This window comes from Girardinichthys multiradiatus, chromosome 1, assembly GCF_021462225.1.
Source record: "Girardinichthys multiradiatus isolate DD_20200921_A chromosome 1, DD_fGirMul_XY1, whole genome shotgun sequence".
Classification (NCBI taxonomy): domain Eukaryota; kingdom Metazoa; phylum Chordata; class Actinopteri; order Cyprinodontiformes; family Goodeidae; genus Girardinichthys; species Girardinichthys multiradiatus.
In genome coordinates, this window is record NC_061794.1 from 37,435,025 (window position 1) to 37,455,805 (window position 20,781).

Sequence of the window (20,781 nt, forward strand, 5' to 3'; positions counted from 1 at the left end):
AACCAAAGCACACTTTCTTTAATCACCGTACCTTCACACTTTTACTGTTTTAAATCCATTGTTATTGTCATGGGGAAAAAAACTTTTAAATTTCTTCCTCTTCTCTCCTTTTTGATTATCTTCTCCATTTTCAGTAACTCCCCAACCCTCCTCCTTCATCCCCTTCTCCTCTGCTCATCTCCATCTGTGTCTAATTGCATTATTTGTATGTGTGTGTGTGTGTGTGGATCTGTAATCTCGTGATTGCCTGCTGCTTCAGTAAACCCCTCTTCCCTCCCCAAACACATCACCAGTCCATTTGTGCCCGGCTCTGGTGAGGTTGGTTTCCTGGGCTGCCCTGGAGGAAATATCAGATGACCTGGCACTCGACAGTAAAAACCCAGGTCATCAGGGAGGGCTCCTCTCACCATATCCCTCCTTTGGCCACCCTCCCTTTCTCATCCACTTCCTGCCAAGTGCAGGGCAAGGTCAAAGCTTTAAGGATGCATTCCCCAAACTTCACCACAAGGCAAGCTGGAGGCAATGTGCTCTGCTCTCTAACCAGACTTTCCCTTCATCTATTCTTTCACATTACTCTGCACTCTCATATTCATTTCATTAGCTCGAGCTTTTACTGCAATCAATACTGTTTCTAAACATAGGTTTTCTAATATGGCTATTTATTAAGTGCATTTTCATTAGTGTCACTGGAGGACCCATATAACTGAAACAATACTGTAATAAGCAAGCATATGTTTTTTGAAGTTAGAAGGCTTTTTAATTTGCTTCGTTTTTTTGTGGTGGGGTGATGAATCGATCTTCATCACCCCACCCAGAGTGATATATTTCAAATAATTATTTCTAATATTGATGATTTTGGCTTACAGTAAATGAAAACTTCAATTCAGTTTTTTGGAAAACCAATAAGAAACAAATTTTTAACACACAAATGTCAACCTACTAAAAAGTATGTTCTGTACATTACAGTATGTGTGTTCAATACTTGGTAGGGGTAGGTTTTGCCTAAATTACTACATCCTTGTGCTGTGGCATGGAGGCATGTGGCTCTGGTGAGGTGTTATGGGTTTCTTTGATGTGGCCTTTGCCTCGTTTGCATTGTAAGTTCTGGTCTTTCTCATCTTCCTTGTGACATCACTGCATAGATTCTTTATGTGGCTGAGGTCAGGCCAGTTTACTGGCAAATCAAGCACAGTGATACTATCATTAAACCTGGTATTTTTCTGCATTGTGGGCAGGTGCCAAGTCCTGCTGGAAACTGAAATCAACATGTCCGTAAAGCTAGTCAACATAGAGAGGCAATAGGTGCTCTAATATTTCCTGACTGACGTCCGTGTTGACTTTGGACTTGATGAAAGTGGGATACCAATGGATTACATGGTTCCCCAAATCATCACTGACTTTGGAAACTTCAGATTGGACTTCAGACTGTACTTTAACTATCATTCAGCCAAACTCTGGGACCTTCCAAATGAAAAAGCAGACTTAAGACCACCGAGCAAAAGTCCAGTCCTTTTCCTCCTTAATTCAGGTGAAACGCTCCAGTTGTCCAGAACGTCTACCCTGGGGCTTAACACAAGGGTGGTAAAAGTTGTGTCTAATTTTCATACAGGTGTAATTAAGGCACTGATGGTGGCTGCAGTTCATCCTTTATAAATCTCTCATCTTTTGTGGTTTACCCTCCTAGTTGGAGGTTCTTAGTGACTGCCTGCTGGACATTCTTTCTTGAAAATCTATTGAAATATTCAATTTTTACAAGAAACTAAATTTTACGCTTTTATTAACTGTAAGGCAAAAAAATATATAAATTAGAAATAAAGACTGGAAATGTTCGCTCTGTGTGTACTAACTCTAAATAAAGTATCATTTTTGAAGTTACATGCCAATGTAGCATAATTATTTGATGGTATTCTACTTTACTGAAAGGCAACTCTAATTAGGGGAGTTTTAAAACAAGGCTGGAAATGTCTTTCTTTCAAATTGTATGTTGCATTCAGTGTGTTATTTTGGATGGCTCAAAGGCACAAATTTGCAAAAGGAAAACAGAAAAATTATGGATGGTGTTTAGAGACTGGTGTCTGATCTGTCCTGAGGTAATGCCAAAAGACTCATCTCTCCCTGTCTAATGACACAGTGACAGTTGTTTCAAGGGATCAGGCTTGTCATCCAAATGCTGAGGCGTTGCCGCTCTCAACATATCTCTTTGTTGTTATATAAATCAAAGTTGGTGGTGATAGGAAGAACTAGAGAACTCTGGTCATCCAGGGATAGTAAATCTACATTGGAATGTATCTGTCAAGCACTGACAATGCCTTTCACTGACATTTGTTGAGGTATGAATTACACAGGTTTAGGAAAATTCATCGGATCAGGCTCATGAGCAGTTTCTGCTGAAGTCATCGTAAAACCTAATACTATTAGGCTATGGGATGATTCCAAACATGCACGTTTTCCTGAAAATTTATTGCCCTTTGCGCTCACACTACCATGTCTTGATACAATGACATAAAATGGGATGAATATTTCAGTCTCATTTCTGATTTGAAATAGGTAGACATTTCAAAAGATGATTCTCTCTGGAGGAAATGTACCGTCAGAGTGAAAATATCATTTGAAAAGCGAGACAGTAAAAGTCAGTCATCACAGAATGGAAATTTTCTCACGGTAGTCTTCCTTTTCACCTTGGCGTTTATGGGAAAGAGACACTTATTTTAGTGGGGTAGTCAAGGGTGTGTGTGTGGAGGATATGAGGACAGAGAACATGTTGATGAGTGAGGGACAGCTCCTGAATGCATGTTAATGAAGTGCTACGCACAGACAGGTAACCTGTAATCAGAGCTTGTGGTTCTGGCATGGCAGACAGAAGAGCAAACAGCCTCTCCGTCTCCATCAGCCTTGAAACTGCTCTGTCATGTTTAGGCACGGCCGCCGCTGCTAACAGAGTGTTGTAGCTTTTGCAGAGACAAAAGAAACAAATGCGATGGCTTCCTTACAACAAACAGTTTCAGGTTGCCATATTCCCTGGAAAATGAAAGGTCCCATTTCTTTCAAACCACCATGTCAATTGGAGGAGGTATTGTCTGTGCTAACCTACTGCTTCACTATAAGCTTATGTTTATTTCTTTATAAAGATCAACTTTGCATAGGAGTTTGCCTTAATTTGAGACGTGCAGAAAAACACCTAGGGATAAAGCATTAGTTACCATCATGATACAGAGGAGAACTGAGGTGTAAAGAAATGAAGTACAAACAGTCTTACATGAATGGTGGATTCTAACTTTAAGGGGCATATGAGGTAGGAGGTGTATGTTCAGAGAGTCTTCACTGAATATTTCCCCAGTGACGGAGAGCAGGCCAGAGGCAGCGAGGTCAGCAGATAGAGTTCAGAGCCCACTGACGGCAGCTGCTTTGACTTTGATGCACCATCAGTGTTCAGTGCGCTGCTTACGCATTTGCCCCACTCCCCACCTTCTGCGCTAACCCTCAAGCGTGTTTGCTCAACCTGAAAGTGCGCTAGCCTCTCATAATGCCGCCCTATGCAAACTTTGTCTCCTTGCAGCTGTTTAATGGCTGCACGTCTGTTTTTGTTTGTTTCCTCGCCATGAGATTATTGCACCTTTATGGCTGGTCGGGGGCTCTGAATAATCCCCGGCATCTGTTCAGATAGGGAGGAGGAAGCAAAAGGCCGGAGGTAGAGGTGTACTTTTTTGTAGTTTGTAGTTGTTTTGTTTGGATTCTTCCTAATATGAGGCCATGTGGCCCTCTATATTATCATTGTCCACTGAGACAGAAGCTGTGGCTCAATTTTAAAGGCAAGAGTGATGAAAGGCCTAGGTGCTCAGAGGCACAGAGGTCACTGAACGAGTTTCTTGTTGCCATTTATCCTTCCCAAAATGAGCAGAGGAAGACAAAGAATTAATTTAATTGCTGATGTAATTTAGGAGGAAATACAAGGAGGAACGTAATGTTACTATTAGTTAATTAGCAGTCCCTCATGTCTATACCCCCCTCCTCACCTTCACAAATTCCCCATGTGTGTTTATGCTTTCTCTCATTTTGTCAACAACATTGGAGTGCTTCTTTAATTTTCAGTTTCTTATTGCTTTTTTTCCCGTAAAATTACAAATGTTACAAACCAGAAGAGCAGCCCGAATCTCCTCCAGGAAGCCTCACCTCCTTCCTATCTTTTTCTTAAGTCTCTCCATTCTTGTCATGGCCTAGGTGCCTCTGGTCGTTAAGGCCAAGAGAGAAGGAAGTTAATCAGCTCTGCATTATCTCACAGCCTGCTCCTGGAGGCAACAGAACTAGTCCTGCTACCACCCCCTCTTCATCTGGGATGCCTGCCAGCCTGGGAACCCCTCACACCGCAGCACCCTGCAGCATCCCTACAGGCTATCGGCAGTCGGCTGATTCTGTGCCAGGTCACACTTGTGACACACCATTGATGAGCCAATGGGAAACCTTTTGCAGTGGTGCATACCTAAGTGATTTGGAATAAAGGAGGTCTTAGAGAGTCTCAGGGATGCCATAGAAGCAATAGGGTTGATTTTTGTTGTTGTTGTTGCTGTAGCTGCTTGTCTTGCGTTTTTCCAAACAGTACTTTAATAAATTACCAATAAGGATGGACGCAGGTTCCATAAAATTAGTCAGCTGTCTTAAAGATTTAGATTGGTCAATGGCAGTCATTATCTGTTACCATACGATAGATTCAGTGGCTGGTTTTGATACAGGTGATATGGCTCTCTGCTCAGGGTACAACTTAGTAAGGGTGCCACAGTTGCCCAAATTAAGTATATGTACTGTAAGAAAACGTTCCTTTACACTGCAATTGGCTACTGATGCTGAAGTTGGTATCTGATTCGACAACCACTACTCTTTTTAAGGAATTTAGATGCATTTAATTATCTCTAGCTGAAATTCTAAAATACTCTTCCTGCTTAAACTTAAAATGGATTTTTCTTCAATGGAAAGAGATTTTTTTAAACCCAGTTCAACATTTATGAAACCTTTATGCTGTTCGTCAAAACACAAAAAATGTTAGGATCACCTTAGACTGAGACAAGCATGGAAATTGTTGGTCATATATGCTCTACATTATTCTATATTGATTACAGGTTCTTTAAAACACAGTTATGATTTGTGAAACCTTTGCTTTACTTGTGAAAATTTGTGTTTTATATGTTTTATTTAAGGGTTTTCATTATAAACATACAAACATCCCAAAGTTGCCAATGGGAAAAAAAACAGAAACAAACCCACCCCATATTAATGAACAAACCCAGTCCTCAATGTCATTTAGATACTATACATACAATACAAAACAGTATACACTGCTGCACAATATCAGACCAACCGCTTTGACTAAGCCATCTATCCCTGAACTTGTGTCGAGGGTTGATTGAAGAAAGAAAGAAAAGGTTTTCAAATCTGGTAAAATTTATTTTCCGAGCCTCTCATCATCACATCTGCTCATCACATCTGATCTTCTCCAATTTTAAATTTGATAATACATCCTTAATCCAGTGTGTTACTGTGGGCAGGGCAGCATCTGTCCACCTCAAAAGGATCAAGCGGCACGCCAGCAGGGTTGAAAAAGCAATAACGTTGTGTCCCCCAACAGGTAAGCTCAACCCCTCTGGAACAACCCCAAAAAGCAGCATGGTTGGATTCATGGTGATTTTAACTGCAGGAACAGCAGAAAGGGCTTCACAAACATCTCCCCAAAATTCTTGTATTTTAGGACAAAACCAAAACACGTGAATCAAAGTAGCTTCCTCAGATTTACATCTATCACAGGTTGGATCTATTTCTCGATAAATCTTAGCCAATTTGGATTTGTGAAGGTGCACCCGGTGAACAACTTTAAATTGAATAAGGGAGTATCTTGCACACATGGAGGAGGAGTGGATTCTTTTTAAAACTTTCACCCAAATTGCCTCACTGATTGTGATTTGCAAATCTTGCTCCCAAAGCTGCTTTTTTTCCAGGGATGGGAGGGAATTGCAAATGAAAAATCAGTCTCAAAACGGCAGAAATTGCTCCTTTCTTACTTGGATTGAAAAAAGTTTGGTTACAGAAACACCTAAATAAATAAAGCTATGTATAGCAATCTTAAAAGGTACTCTAATATTTGCAAGAGCAGTACTATCCGAATTTAATGTCAAAAGCTCACTTTTATGCAGGTTTAATTTGTACCCTGAGATTTTCCCAAATTAAGTGAGAAGATTTAGAAGGGAATAGTTGTCTCTACCCTGGAAATAAAAAGGAGGAGGTTGTCAGCATAAAGGGATAATTTGTGTTCTACACAGCCTCTGGTAATACCATAGATTAAACCACTAGTTCTAATGGCTATAGCCAAGGGCTCAATCGCTAGTACAAAAATAAGGGGACTAAGAGGGCAACCCTAGCGGGTCCCACGATGTAGTTTGCATGGTTTAGAATAAGAATTATTTGTTAGAACCATGGCTGAAGGGCTGGCAAATAATAACTTAATCCTTGCGATAAATGTGCTACTGAATCCAAAATCTTACCAATGTCTCAAAATGGTATTTCCACTCTACTCTTTCAAATGCCTTCTCTGCATCCATGCAGAGAAGGCATCCTGTCATGTGGAGTACATAATGTTGAGCAGTCGATGTATATTAAAGAAAGAGCGTCCATCTTTAACAAAACCTGTTTGATCTGGAGAGACAATGTCAGGCAAAACATTATCCAATCGTTGGGCCAGTACCTTAGCTAGTATTTTATGATTACAATTTAACAAGGATATTGACCGATAGGATGCACAGTCCAAGGGGTCCTTATCTTTGTTTGGTATAAGTGTTATACATGCCTGGTTTAAGGTGGCAGGGAGAGACCCTTTCTTAAAAGGCAACTGTGGCTCAGTAGGAAGAGTAGTCGTCTTGCAATCACAAGGTTGTGGGTTCGATTCCAATTTCCTCCTGCCATATGTCGATGTGCCCCTGGGCAAGGCACTTAACCTCAAGTTGCCTACGTATCGGTGTATGAATGTGTGAGTGTGATTGGGTGAATGTGGCTCTAGTGTAAAGCGCTTTGAGCGGTCTGTATGACTGGAAAAGCGCTATATAAGTTCAGTCCATTTAAAAGAGTCCGAGTTCATAGCTGCCATCACATGCACAAGTTGTGTAGGGTAATATAAAACTCACTAGGTAAACCATCTGGCCCAGGAAATTTCCAAGATTGCAGTGATTTGATTGCCATTTTGACTTCCTGCTATTGGTGCATCCAAGGCAGAGACCTGATCTGAAGACAAAATTGGAATAGGTAAACCCTTGAAAAAAATCTGTAAAATATCACGATTGCAGAGATTATTAGAACTGTATAATTCTTCATAATAGTGTTGAAAAGCTTCATTTATCCCCTGCTGATCTGAGATGACCTTACAATGCTGAGATAGATTTTACACCTTTAATAGATTGTTTAGCTGTGGTGCCTTTAAGTTGTCTTGACAGTATCTCGACGACCTTATCACCATGGTCATACAAGTTACTCCTATTTTTCAATAGTAGGTATTCTATAGAGTGTGAAGTAACTAAGTCATATTCTGCATTTAATTTCAAGCATTCTTTATATCAATCCCATGATGGAGCTTGAGTGTTCTTTATATCTATGTCTGTGTTTGGCCAAGCTGTTCTTTTTCTTTTTGGCTACAAAAGATATTTCCTGGCCCCGTAAATATGCCTTAAGTGCCTCCCATACAGTTGAAATGGAAACTTCAGGGGTCACATTGATATCCAGGAACAGGGAAATTTGATCCGACATAAACTTTTTTAAGTTTTTCATCAGATAGTAAGAGGGGGTTAAATCTCCAGTGCCTCCTGGGTGTCATCGCTTCAGGTATATGAAACTTAAGTACCAATGGAGCATGGTCAGATATTATTATGGTATGGTATTCACATGCTTGAACATCTGTAATCATTTATTGTTAATAAAAAAGTAATCAATCCTGCTGTAGCTATGGTGAGCGTGAGAAAAAAAGGAGTATTGTCTGTCGTTGGGTTGTAAAAAATACCAAATATCTGAGTAGGATGCTGATTTCGATAGGGCATAACCTGGTCTCGTTGATGATCGATCCATCCCATAATTCAGACACAGATTCAAATCCCCTCCCATAATGAGCTGGTATCAGTTTAAACAAGGAAGCAGTTTAATAAAGCGAGAAAAGAATTGGGGTTCATCAACATTTGGAGCATATACATTAGCTAATATGACATCATTATTATAGAGACAGTATAAAGGGAACATTTTTGTTAATCAGTATAGCAACCCCCCTGGCCTTGCCCCGAAAGGTCGAGTGGAAAAGCTGCCCCACCCACCCACATTTCAAATATTTAGGATTTTTAAGATGAGTTTCCTGCAGAAATGCAATTCCTGTATCCAAAGAAAATACTGTTATTGGCAGCGGGACCTAAAAACCCTCACCAAAACCCCAAGGCGAAACTAGCTGTAAGAAGCACACCTTCCCTATCTACTTGCAGCACCTCCATATAAAATCTATCTAAATAACATCTCCATCTGCTCCTTAGGAAAACCTAGCAAATACCCTGCTAATAAACAAGACAGGTCAGGCCAAGGCAAATTGGATGCTTTGTTATCCAAGTAACACTGAAGCTTATACACTTAACCATAAGAAACCCAGAACCCATAACTACAGTTATTACTTACTTAGTCAGTGCAATTTGCCGGTCATTAGGCATAATTCTAACTCACACAGGTATGGTACTCAAGATGGTTTATTAAGGTCCTCAATAAACTTCTCAGCCACAGCCACCGAGCCAAATGCAGTTCGGGTTCCGTTAGTCTGTGTGATGCTGAGTCTTGCCGGGTATAACAAGGACGGTTTCAGTCCCATCTTATATAAAGATGACATTAGGCACCTATATTCCTTCCGTTTGCTCACTACGTCAGGGGGGTAGTCTTCGTAGATCCTGAACAGGACATTCTGGTACATTAGATCACCCCTCTTCGTGACCTCCCGAACCACAAACTCCTCGTTCTGATGACGATGAAAGCAGAGTATGACGGGCCGTGGCCTACCTCCGGGACCCGGCTTAGGCATCAGGCTGCGATGTGCGCGATCCAGCTCCGGTGCCGACGGAAAAGTGTCATGACCAAACACGTCCCGCTGTAGTTGAGAAAAAACAAGACCGGGTTGTGGACCTTCAATGCCTTCAGGTATACCGACCAACCAGATGTGGCTCCTTCTGCCACTCCCTTCCAGCTCAGTTAGCCTAGCCCGAAGCTTCTCGTTTTCAGCATGTAGCCTCTTGTGTCTGTCCTCCACCTTGATGAAACCCTGATGAAACCCTGATGAAAAGACTTAGCGTTTTCCTCCAGCGATGTTAAATGCTGATCATGGCTATTTACAGTCTCTTGAATTCCATCCAGTTTGTCGTTGACCTCTGTGAACGATGTTTTCAGCTCAGATATTAGCTCAGACCCGAGCTCGGCTAATGAGGCTATAAAGTCGGCCTTGGTGATGGTGGCTTTGGACACTTTTTCACCTGTTTTGGAAAGTTTCGGCGGCATAATGATGTTAAGATGTTACAACAAAAAAGTAGCAAACACTTCAGTATTGGATGTCCGACTAAAATAAAAGCAGGCAGGTCTTGCAGGAAGAATTTAAGGAGCGAGAAGATGGCACGTCTTTACTCCATGCTCACCAAACCGGAAGCCCTACTTGTGAAAAGAAACAAAAGAAAAAAAAACAAACAGTCATTACACCACTCATCTGTCGCTCAAAGCACTGCCACATATAATAATGTGCTTTAAATGTTAAACCAGATTAGGTACATGATGCTTCATCATGTTTCGAAGTTAGGGACCATGTGGTGAGATGGCAAACTACTGAGAGCCTAATATGGTCAGAATAGGAAATCCAATCATAAAGTGGATACAGCCGGCGTAGTCCTGGTTGGGCTTGTGGTAAACTGGGGGTTTATCACAGCAATCTATGCGCAAAAGCTGTTGTACATCAGTTTTAAAAAAAGAGTTCAATCGTGCATTTTCACTTGTAAAGAAATTTAGTATCCAGGGAACAGGGTTATATGCAAACTTGACACAGAAACTACCCAACTGAAATTTGAAAGGTTGACTGTCTAGATTTGAGGCTTCTGTAGTCCAAGCAGCCTCATTCGTATACGGTTAGGGTTAGCTTATAACTCAATGAAGTGTAAAGGCTCTTTTCTGGTTATGTGGATAACCTTGCATTTTTTGGACAGGTGGTTCAAGCAGGACATACATTATTAATAAATAAGAAACCTATGTTTTCTTGCAGGAAGGCGTCAAATCTGTTTTTGTGTCTTGCTCTGTGTAAGTCTGACAAACGTTGCATTCAAGATTGATTTGCTGGCTGCCACTAGTAATCATTAGGTTGTCAACCATTATCTAAAGTTCCTTTATTTCCACCCATTAGTTTTGGTGGGAAAATGGCTGGGTATGGTCTGGCGTGTTCTCTCCTTCCACTAAGATAGAGGTAGGCGGGGTGAGGTTGGGAAACACAAAAGTGTTTGAAGTATTTCTATTTATGCCAGTGGCAGTTTAGACTTTTTTAAATTATTATTTCAGTGTCTATAGCATATCTTGTACACAAAGGACTCCAAAGGATCTACAGCCTTTTCAGAAGTAGCAGTACGCACCCATGTGAATATTGTGAGACTTGCATGTAATTATTATTGAAAGGTTAAAGAGTGGATTGATCCATAGAGGACTGTCAAGGGCAGATCAAAGGGATTTGGGGGAGGATCGGACCTAAAATGTTAAAAGCTGTTCGCTCTTAAACACAGAGATGTCAATCTCTCTGAGAGCACCTTGATGTCCTCAGAGGAGAACTTGATCAAAGCTTTCATAACAAAGATGGTCTCAGAAGATGATCTGACCTCAGCTGCATCCCACTTCTGTCTTTCATTTTACTTCAATCCGGGTGAGCTTACCTGCCTGAACTCCCCGACGCTGCCCCTGTTTCCATCTTTTCCCGTGTTTGTTCTGCTGGTTAGACTGTCTGAATAGCAATGAAGCAGTCTCACAAACGTATTACAAACACAAGAGAACAGTGATTAAAGATGACATATTCAAGCCTTACTCCTTTTCTCTCCTTTCTCCTCTCTGTTTCACAGGAGATTGCAGCTTACTTGATAACATTTGAAAAGCATGAAGAGTGGCTAACGACATCCCCTAAAACAAGGTAAGACAATTACGCTCTTGCCCTCTTTTAAACATACATTTTTTTAAATTCATGGCCTCAAAACTAGTACATTCAAGGAGCTAAGATTACCATATTTCGTTTTGCATATCTTTTTAAGACAGTTGGGCGACCCCTTCAAGTTCAGGGTGGGAATGTTTAATTTTACTCACTGCTGATTGCTGTTTTGAAAGGTTCACAGTTTCCAAATACATCATAGAATATTAATACTGACTAATAACTGCCTTTTAACATGCCAATTAACATAACAGGCATTAGCACAACATCTGCTTTTGAGTGGTATGTTAATACATTTCGATCTGTCGGCACATTCAGCACTCAGCAGACAAGGTCACAAGTTACACCCACATGTGGAATAAAATGCCAAGAGTAACTATGATATTTGGAAGTGTGTAGGGGTTCCTGGATTGCACTTCATGTAGCTTGTTAATGTATGCATCTAGATGAAAAAAATATGCCCCCTCGCTCTTCAGTTAACTTCAGCCAATAAAACTTAATGCTAAATGTTAGGCTCTGTGTTTTTGGCAGGAAAGTAATGCACGTGACTTTGACACTTGACAGAACTAGATTGCTCTTTGTTTGAGTTGTTTTGGCTAATCTGCTAGGATCAGACAGCAGCAGGATTCACATCCTTGGCTTGTTGTAGACTGTCATGAGTACTGTCAAATTGTCAGACCAACCCATCATTTCATTGCTACAACCAAGGCGACCTGTTTCACACAATTCCCTGAAAATTGCACCTCCATGCATTCGGAATAAGGCCCTTTTTTAAAAATTTTTTCAGACAGCCGAGCTTGCTATTTTGGTTTTTCAGACAATCCTCATCCATGTGTAAATGGACCTAGGGCCTATTGGCATAGAACCCATTGCTCACCCTGTCCTTTCTCATTCTGCCTTTGAGAGGCATTGATAAGAGTTCTGCATAAAGGCACTGCCAATTAGAAAATGTTTGCTTGTGTAATTACTGACTGAAAGAGCTCTCCGCTTTTTTGTTTCTTTTTATTTTTAATCAAGTAGAACTGCCTGCTCTCTGAATCAAACAGTTAGAATTCAGCATAAAACTTCACAATCTTCAGATGTGGGCTGTATACAGTGCTTTGCAAAAGTAATTACATTCCTTGAGCTTTTTCACTTTTCTTTCAACCACAAACCACAATGTATTTTCTTGGGATTTTACGTGATAGACCAACACAATGCAGGCTATATTTGTGAAGAGGAAGGAAAAGGATACATGAACCTTAACAAAATCTAATGCAACCAAGTGCTTTCAGAAGTATAATATGTTGTGTGAAGGCCTCAGAGGTTTGTTGTAAAACATTAGTGAACATCATGAAGACCATGAAACACACCAGAAAACTCAGAAATCAAGATTATGCCATGAAACAACCTTTCAGGCTTTGAGCATCTCACAGAGAACTCTTCAATTGATCATTAAAAAATGCAAAGAGTCTGGCACAACTTTTAAATTTATCAAAACATGGCCTCCATCCAAACTGGCAGGTTGGACAAGAGGAGAGTTAGTCACTGAAGCAGCCAAGAGGTCCATGGTTACTTTGGAGGGGCTGCAAAGATCCAAAGCTAAAGTGGGGAATCTGTCAACAATTATTGGTAGTGCACACCACAACTCTGGCCTTTATGGAACAGGGACAAGAAAACAGCCAAAGTTCAAAGAAAGCTATCCTTATTCCTATATGCAGTATCACAGGCCTTGTAGGAGACAAAGCAGACATGAGGAAGAGGGTCCTGTGGTCACATGACAAGAACACTGACCTTTATGGCCCACAAAAAATATTCCATGTGTGGTGGAAAATTAACAGTAAACATTACCCTGAACACAGCATCTTTGCAGTAAAACATTGAGGTGGCAGTATTATGCTTTGTTGTGCTTCTCTGCAGCAGAGGGAGATAAGCTGGTCAGCGCTGACAGCAAAATGGATGGAAGAAAATCTGTTATAGGCTGCAAAAAGAAAAAAAAAACACTCACCTTCCTGCAGGACAATGTACATACAGCTTTGGCTACAATGGAATGATTGAGATTGAATCATCTTCATGTGTTTTAATGGCCTAGTCAAAGTTTTATTAGTAAAATAGGTTAACATATGATACAACATGTATCTTTGCTTTACCGTTCACACTTATGCAGTTTTAATTTGATCTATTGTTTTAATTCCCATTAAAATACATTGAAGTTTGTGGTTGTAACAAGACAAAATTAGAAAAGAGTTCAATTGGTGTGAATAGTTTTGCAAGCTGCTACAGTTGGTACCGAAATCCCTTTTGTTGCTCTCTTTCGAACACACACATTTAATAAACACTGATCAATACATTCCAATCGGTATAAAAAAGCTTGTATTCTCAGTGTGTCACAAATGTCTCAAATCCTGTCACCTAAAAGCACAGAACAAGACAGCCAGAATGGGTGAGGTTTGATCCTGCGACTTCTTAGACACACTCTTCCCAAAATGCTCCTGGCTACAGTCTGTCACCCACTGATGGTCTGATGGTCAATTCCCAGGTGGCTCATGTTGGCCATGTCTTGGTGTAGGTGCTGTGGTAGCTCAGATGTGTCACCAGGGAATATGTCCAAGAGTGCACTTACAGAGATAACAAAACACCTGACAACACATCCCATGCTTTATCAAAGCCATCAATCCATGACGTGGTGTGCATGTTTGTGTGTCCTGTTTTTGTGTGTTTCCAAGTGGGAGAGACAGGAAGAAAGGTTTTAAGGTGTTTGTATTTTTGTTAAAGTCAGTGAAAGGGTGGGTGTAGTGATGGATGTTACAGGGTGAAAGAATGGATCTTGTGTCTAACTGATGGGAGCGGACTGATTTCCAGCCTTTACATGAAAAGCTTTATGTTCCAGGTTACGTGTGAGATGTCACACTCAGCACACCTGTGGTTGAATGCTGCCGTCTTATTTGTTATTGCACAAATTTAAGATACATGCGTGTGTCTGACTGCGGCTGTGCTGTCAGCATATCTGTTTGTGGGTTGACCCCTGTGGGGAATAGGCTAAGAAGGCTAATTCTTCCCCAGCTTGCATCTCTAGACTGGGTCAACGGGGTATGATGGAAAGCAGAGATAAGCAGCGGGGTCATACACAGAGAGGCACAGAGCTGCACCACTTGCACTGCACGGATGCTACTGCTCTGACACATGCAGGTCATAAACAGAGGAGTGAGCCACAGCCAGAGCTCAAGGAGCTGACGCCAGCTGTTTGACCAAGGTGACACACAATGCAGGACATGCCCTGAATAGAGATGGCATCCTGTCACCACAAGGAAGATTAAATGAAGTGGACCAACAGGATTCATGCACAGATGTCTTTTGTGAGATTCATGCTGATGTCTATGAGTATCATCCATGCAGCAATGATGGAGCCAGCACTCCTCTTTTGTTTTGGTCTGTTTATGTTTGTTTATTATTTCAAAATCTGAAGCATGCCAGGGGACAGTGGTGGAATGCTGAGTGATTGATGTGCTCAGCTCTAGTAATACACATTCCCTTTTAGATAGGAAGTGCAACAGTGCTTAAAATCAATACCAGTGTTCTCCCACTGACTGCTCAAACAGCACTACAGCTAATTCAGGCTGCACCTGTCAGAGCTGGGGAAATCTATCCCTACTCGGGCCTTACACTTTAATTTACACCAACAGCCTTTCTGCCTTCCATTTCCATTAAAGGGAGAGCCTAGCATTATGGCTTTAATGAAGGCCACAGCCAGGCTGTGATTTAAGATGGCCGTTACCTTGCACCTTCACTCTACAGGAGGGTACACACTTATAGGCACAATTAGGATTTGCCTCTACTGCTGGTTTCTGGATAGCCATACTTATTCTGTCCTTTTGCCTCTTTAAAGATGTGACCATGTTGCTTCTGCTGATGGTATCTGAAGGTGCCTGTGGGAGCAGAGTCAAAACAGGAGGATAGCAAAGAATTGTGGTTCCAAATCTAGACATTAACATTTGATTTGACCTCATCATGGGCGAAACATTGTACTCCTGTTGAGAGCAGGCAGTTATTGTCCATCATAGATGACACAAATGTCCCCTTGAGGGTCTTGTTCCAAGGTATTTGAATACTGACAGATGGAGTAACTGTTGACTGAATGGTGTCACAGACTGGTCAGCCCAAAGACCTAATGGACACCTGTGTGTCGTAAAGAGATAACTCATTATACTGAGCATCCTGTTACCATTGCATAGTTTCATGGTATAACTGTGGAGCATTAGTATTTCTTGTTTCTGCTGTTTGTTTTTTGGGACTGGGTGATTTCTTTTTACTGGATAAAAGCTGATGTAGTGAATTGTGTAAGGTGTGCTTTAAACTTTGCACAGGTTTAGATTTCCCAAATTCATACAAGCGCACACATTGCACGAATGGAGAAGGTGTGCACACTTTCTCTCTCTCTTTAGACACTTCTCTCTCTCTCTCTCTGTCTCTCTCTCTCTCTCTCACACACACACACACACACACACACACACATATCATACCACATACACACACGCAAACACACGTAGTATCTTGCTATCCTTACAGGGACCTTGACTTGACTTACGTTCATTGCTATAACCTAACCCTGACCCTTACCCTAAACCTAAACTTTTTTTGTTTGTTTTTGTTTTTCCTAAACATTACCAGTATATACCTTGCAGTGAACCTAACCTAAACTCAATTCATACCTTAGTCCTAAACCTTACCATTAACCCACATAACCCATTCCCCTTTGTATGGACCAGGCAAAATGTCCGCACAATGGTGAATGTCCACACACTGTTGGTGTCGCGTCAGGGATTGATTCACACAATGTTATGCATACATGCTCGTACACACAGAAAACACACACACACACACACACACACACACACACACACACACACACACACACACACACACACACACACACACACACACAGGCACCCAATCACACACACACCAACAAATTGTTTATTGAAACTATTAAACAATAAGATTTAGTCCGTTGAGGGTCCCTCAATGACACTGAACCTCATAGCCCCTGTGTCCCAGCGCAATAGCCCTCTCTCCTCTCGCATCTACGACAACTACAGCAGAGGCAGCAGCCCTCCAAAATGAAACCAAGTCCCTTTAGACAACTTCCAAAGACAATGCTTTTATTAAAACCTACAGCTGCGGTGCCACCCCAGAGGTGCAGGTACACCAACAGCAGCGAGAAGCAGAACTAAAAGGGAGTCTGAAATCTACTAATGACTGTTTTGTTTGCTATTGTGTATAGAGGCGATCACTTTATTCAGAATCTGGTGTGTGTATACATGGATAAAGGGGATTGTGTTTATCCTTGTGTATGCATATGTACTGTGCCTCGCAAAAGTATTTATGCCTCTTGAACTTTTCCACATGTTGTCAAGTTGCAAATTTCAATCTCTTTAGTGTGATATTTAGTGTGATTTTATGTCATAGACCAACACAAGTTTTCTAACTTTTTAATCAATTAAAATCTGAAAAGTGTCTTGTGCATTTATTTGTATTTAACAGTGTGAAAATTTTGTAAATCTACCTTTTGCCATAATTACAGCTGCAGCTGTTTTAGGGTAACTGACACATGGTGTTGTTTGTTCACTGATGTTCTCCAACAAACCTCTGAGGCCTTCAGTGAACATCTTGATTTACACTGCTATCAGATCACACTGGTAAAGTAGGTGACGTATGAAGGCAGCCAGCTGCTATGGATTTGTTTAGGGGCATTAGAGTAAATTAGGGCTGAATACAAAAAAAAATTTTAAACTTTGTTCCTTCTGGTTCAAAGTTATAAAATTGGTCTTGCAAATTACATTACCCAAAAACTATGTTGACGTCTGTGGTTGTATTGTGAAAAAATATAAAAACGTTTATGGGGTATGAATATTTTTGTATAGCCTTTTTTATTAATACATCTCTTGAGAAGGCATGCATGTCACTATAAGTGAAAATGCCTGCATACTGACATAAAAAAAGTTATTTGGTAGAGTGGTGTGTTTTTATTTTGATTAGAGAGGTAGCACTGGGGTAAGTCTGCCACAGTGAATAAGATGTGTAAGATGTGCCAGAGAAGCACGTTGGAAACTGTTTGGTCCTAATGCACTGAGGCACTGGCTGGCTTACTGGTCAGAGTTTCAGAGGAGAGGGGAGAAAGAACAGGAGCAGCAGGACTGAGACACATTGATGGGATGGCACAAAGGAGGAGTGATGCAAAGAAGAACAAAGGCACGAAAGATGAAGAGGTATTTGATAAAACTATACTGAATTCAGGACAGAAGGGTTAGTGGCACCGACCCAAGCCACAGTTATGAAATAAATCCATCATGTCAAGTAAACGTGAAGAGACACTTTCTTAACGTGACCCGGTGTCAATGCCTTCATCTCTCTCCTCTGCTTGTCCTTAACCTTTTTTCTTGTTTCTATCCCAAACTCAGCCAGTAAAACTTTAGCTAGTGGAGTGCTGATAGTTTGCTGCTCCAACGTGCCAGGCCCTGAAGGACGCTGTACCCCGCTGCTTCCGCCCAGTCAACAGCCATGACAAGGACAGGAAGGCCCACCTGGTGTCTTTGTGGGCTGTGTGCAATAAAGCCCACCAGGGAAAGTAGAGTGGACAGGAGTGAGGCAAACACGGGCAGCAGGAAGTTAAGAGTGAATGAAAGAGAAAATAAAAAATGTTGTCTACGGAGGAAGCGTGAATTTGATTGAGCGAGAGCAGTTTAGAAAATGGAAACATGTCGATAAGAGAAGTGAACAGACAAGATGAAGATGGGAGGGATGGTGATGGATGGGGTGGAGGGGAAAGGAGTGAGGGAACAACAGTTATTACGCAAATAGGTGAAGAGCAGGAAAGAGATGGAATGGAGAAGGATTGAGGTGACATATACAGGTCCTTCTCAAAATATTAGCATATTGTGATAAAGTTCATTATTTTCCATAATGTCATGATGAAAATTTAACATTCATATATTTTAGATTCATTGCACAGTAACTGAAATATTTCAGGTCTTTTATTGTCTTAATACGGATGATTTTGGCATACAGCTCATGAAAACCCAAAATTCCTATCTCATAAAATTAGCATATTTCATCCGACCAATAAAAGAAAAGTGTTTTTAATACAAAAAACGTCAACCTTCAAATAATCATGTACAGTTATGCACTCAATACTTGGTCGGGAATCCTTTGGCAGAAATTACTGCTTCAATGCGGCGTGGCATGGAGGCAATCAGCCTGTGGCACTGCTGAGGTCTTATGGAGGCCCAGGATGCTTCGATAGCGGCCTTTAGCTCATCCAGAGTGTTGGGTCTTGAGTCTCTCAACGTTCTCTTCACAATATCCCACAGATTCTCTATGGGGTTCAGGTCAGGAGAGTTGGCAGGCCAATTGAGCACAGTGATACCATGGTCAGTAAACCATTTACCAGAGGTTTTGGCACTGTGAGCAGGTGCCAGGTCGTGCTGAAAAATGAAATCTTCATCTCCTTAAAGCTTTTCAGCAGATGGAAGCATGAAGTGCTCCAAAATCTCCAAATAGCTAGCTGCATTGACCCTGCCCTTGATAAAACACAGTGGACCAACACCAGCAGCTGACACGGCACCCCAGACCATCACTGACTGTGGGTACTTGACACTGGACTTCTGGCATTTTGGCATTTCCTTCTCCCCAGTCTTCCTCCAGACTCTGGCACCTTGATTTCCGAATGACATGCAGAATTTCCTTTCATCTGAAAAAAGTACTTTGGACCACTGAGCAACAGTCCAGTGCTGCTTCTCTGTAGCCCAGGTCTGGCGCTTCTGCCGCTGTTTCTGGTTCAAAAGTGGCTTGACCTGGGGAATGCGGCACCTGTAGCCCATTTCCTGCACACGCCTGTGCACGGTGCCTCTGGATGTTTCTACTCCAGACTCAGTCCACTGCTTCAGCAGGTCCCCCAAGGTCTGGAATCGGCCCTTCTCCACAATCTTCCTCAGGGTCCGGTCACCTCTTCTCGTTGTGCAGCGTTTTCTGCCACACTTTTTCCTTCCCACAGACTTCCCACTGAGGTGCCTTGATACAGCACTCTGGGAAAAGCCTATTCGTTCTGAAATTTTTTTCTGTGTCTTACCCTCTTGCTTGAGGGTGTCAATAGTGGCCTTCTGGACAGCAGTCAGGTCAGCAGTCTTACCCATGATTGGGGTTTTGAGTAATGAACCAGGCTGGGAGTTTTAAAGGCCTCAGGAATCTTTTGCAGCTGTTTAGAGTTAACTCGTTGATTCAGATGATTAGGTTCATAGCTCGTTTAGAGACCCTTTTAATGATATGCTAATTTTGTGAGATAGGAATTTTGGGTTTTCATGAGCTGTATGCCAAAATCATCCATATTAAGACAATAAAAAACCTGAAATATTTCAGTTAATGTGCAATGAATCTAAAATATATGAATGTTAAATTTTCATCATTACATTATGGAAAATAATGAACTTTATCACAATATGCTAATATTTTGAGAAGGACCTGTAGGAGGAAAGAAAAAGGAGAGAAACACAATGAGTAAACAGCAGGCAGAGGTGGGGGGAGGTGAGCAATGGATTTTACTGACAGATAGAAAAAAGTCCTGTGGTTTGGCCACTGGAGAAGAGAATGCAAACGGTCAATAGATTACAGCTAGTGTTGTGCCAAGTTCATGAGCCTCAGACTGCTAGCCAACTTAATAGTGCCTCCTGTCTGTCTGTCCTCTAAAGTAATGCCCAATCTGAGCCCAGGGAAGCAGCCTGAGCCTGAGGCTAGTGGAAATGGACAGGGGACTAGATATATGCTAGTTCACATCCCAGCTGTTGTATACTACACTGGCTAGCTTGCCCACTGGAGACCATTCAATAGAACATAGAAAATCATCTAGCTTTATTGCTTCTCTTCCCTTCATGCCCAAAACAGCTTGTGCTAAAGCCGTGGAAAGACAGGATCAGGAATTGCTCCTTTTAAGCGTGTGCCATTTTTGGGTGGCAATTAATACTGAACTGTAATGCTGTGATAAAGTTATCCAGGCCAGGCCATTGAGTAGCCTTGTGAAGTACAGATAACAAAAGTGGCAAAAAAATAATAATACTCCTGTTTTTGTTCAGTTTGCCAATTTGGAGAAAGGCATCGATGGGAGTGAGGAATGTAGCCAGTAACTGGTCACAAGAGAGAGGGGATAAATAAATAGAAGAGGAAGTTGATGTCAAGCAGGTGTTCAAGGAGAAAGTGTCAGCCAAGCGGGCAGAGATGGGGAGAAGTGCTGCCTCTGCAGCCTCATAATAAAGACTTAATTCAATTAGCGCTTCCGCACCGGTGCGCAGCGTGCAGGCTGGCTGTTGTATAGCAGGCCATAGGCACTGATCTGACTCCTAGAGACATACATACCAGCCATCACTGCATCACTGCCCTATATACCATCTGAAGTCTCTTCTCCTGGGTCCCTCTTGCTCATACAAGATAGACCCAAAGTATTATTCACACCTGAGTCACTGAGCTGTCCAGACTTTAATCTCTGCCTACACCTCTCCTACACACACCCCAACACAAGATTTAGATACAATGCCTTTCCC

The 20,781-nt window shown here is 41.6% G+C and overlaps 1 protein-coding gene across 6 annotated transcripts in view; it reads left to right on the forward strand.

Annotated features, from left to right (window-relative positions):
- Positions 1–20,781, forward strand: part of camta1a (calmodulin binding transcription activator 1a) — a 492,714-nt gene that overhangs the window by 209,687 nt on the left and 262,246 nt on the right. For all 6 annotated transcript variants that reach the window (XM_047362441.1, XM_047362449.1, XM_047362482.1 and 3 more), the window contains one exon: positions 11,133–11,200. In XM_047362441.1, the coding sequence (XP_047218397.1) occupies positions 11,133–11,200 (68 nt within the window). The remainder of the gene's footprint in view (positions 1–11,132; positions 11,201–20,781) is intronic.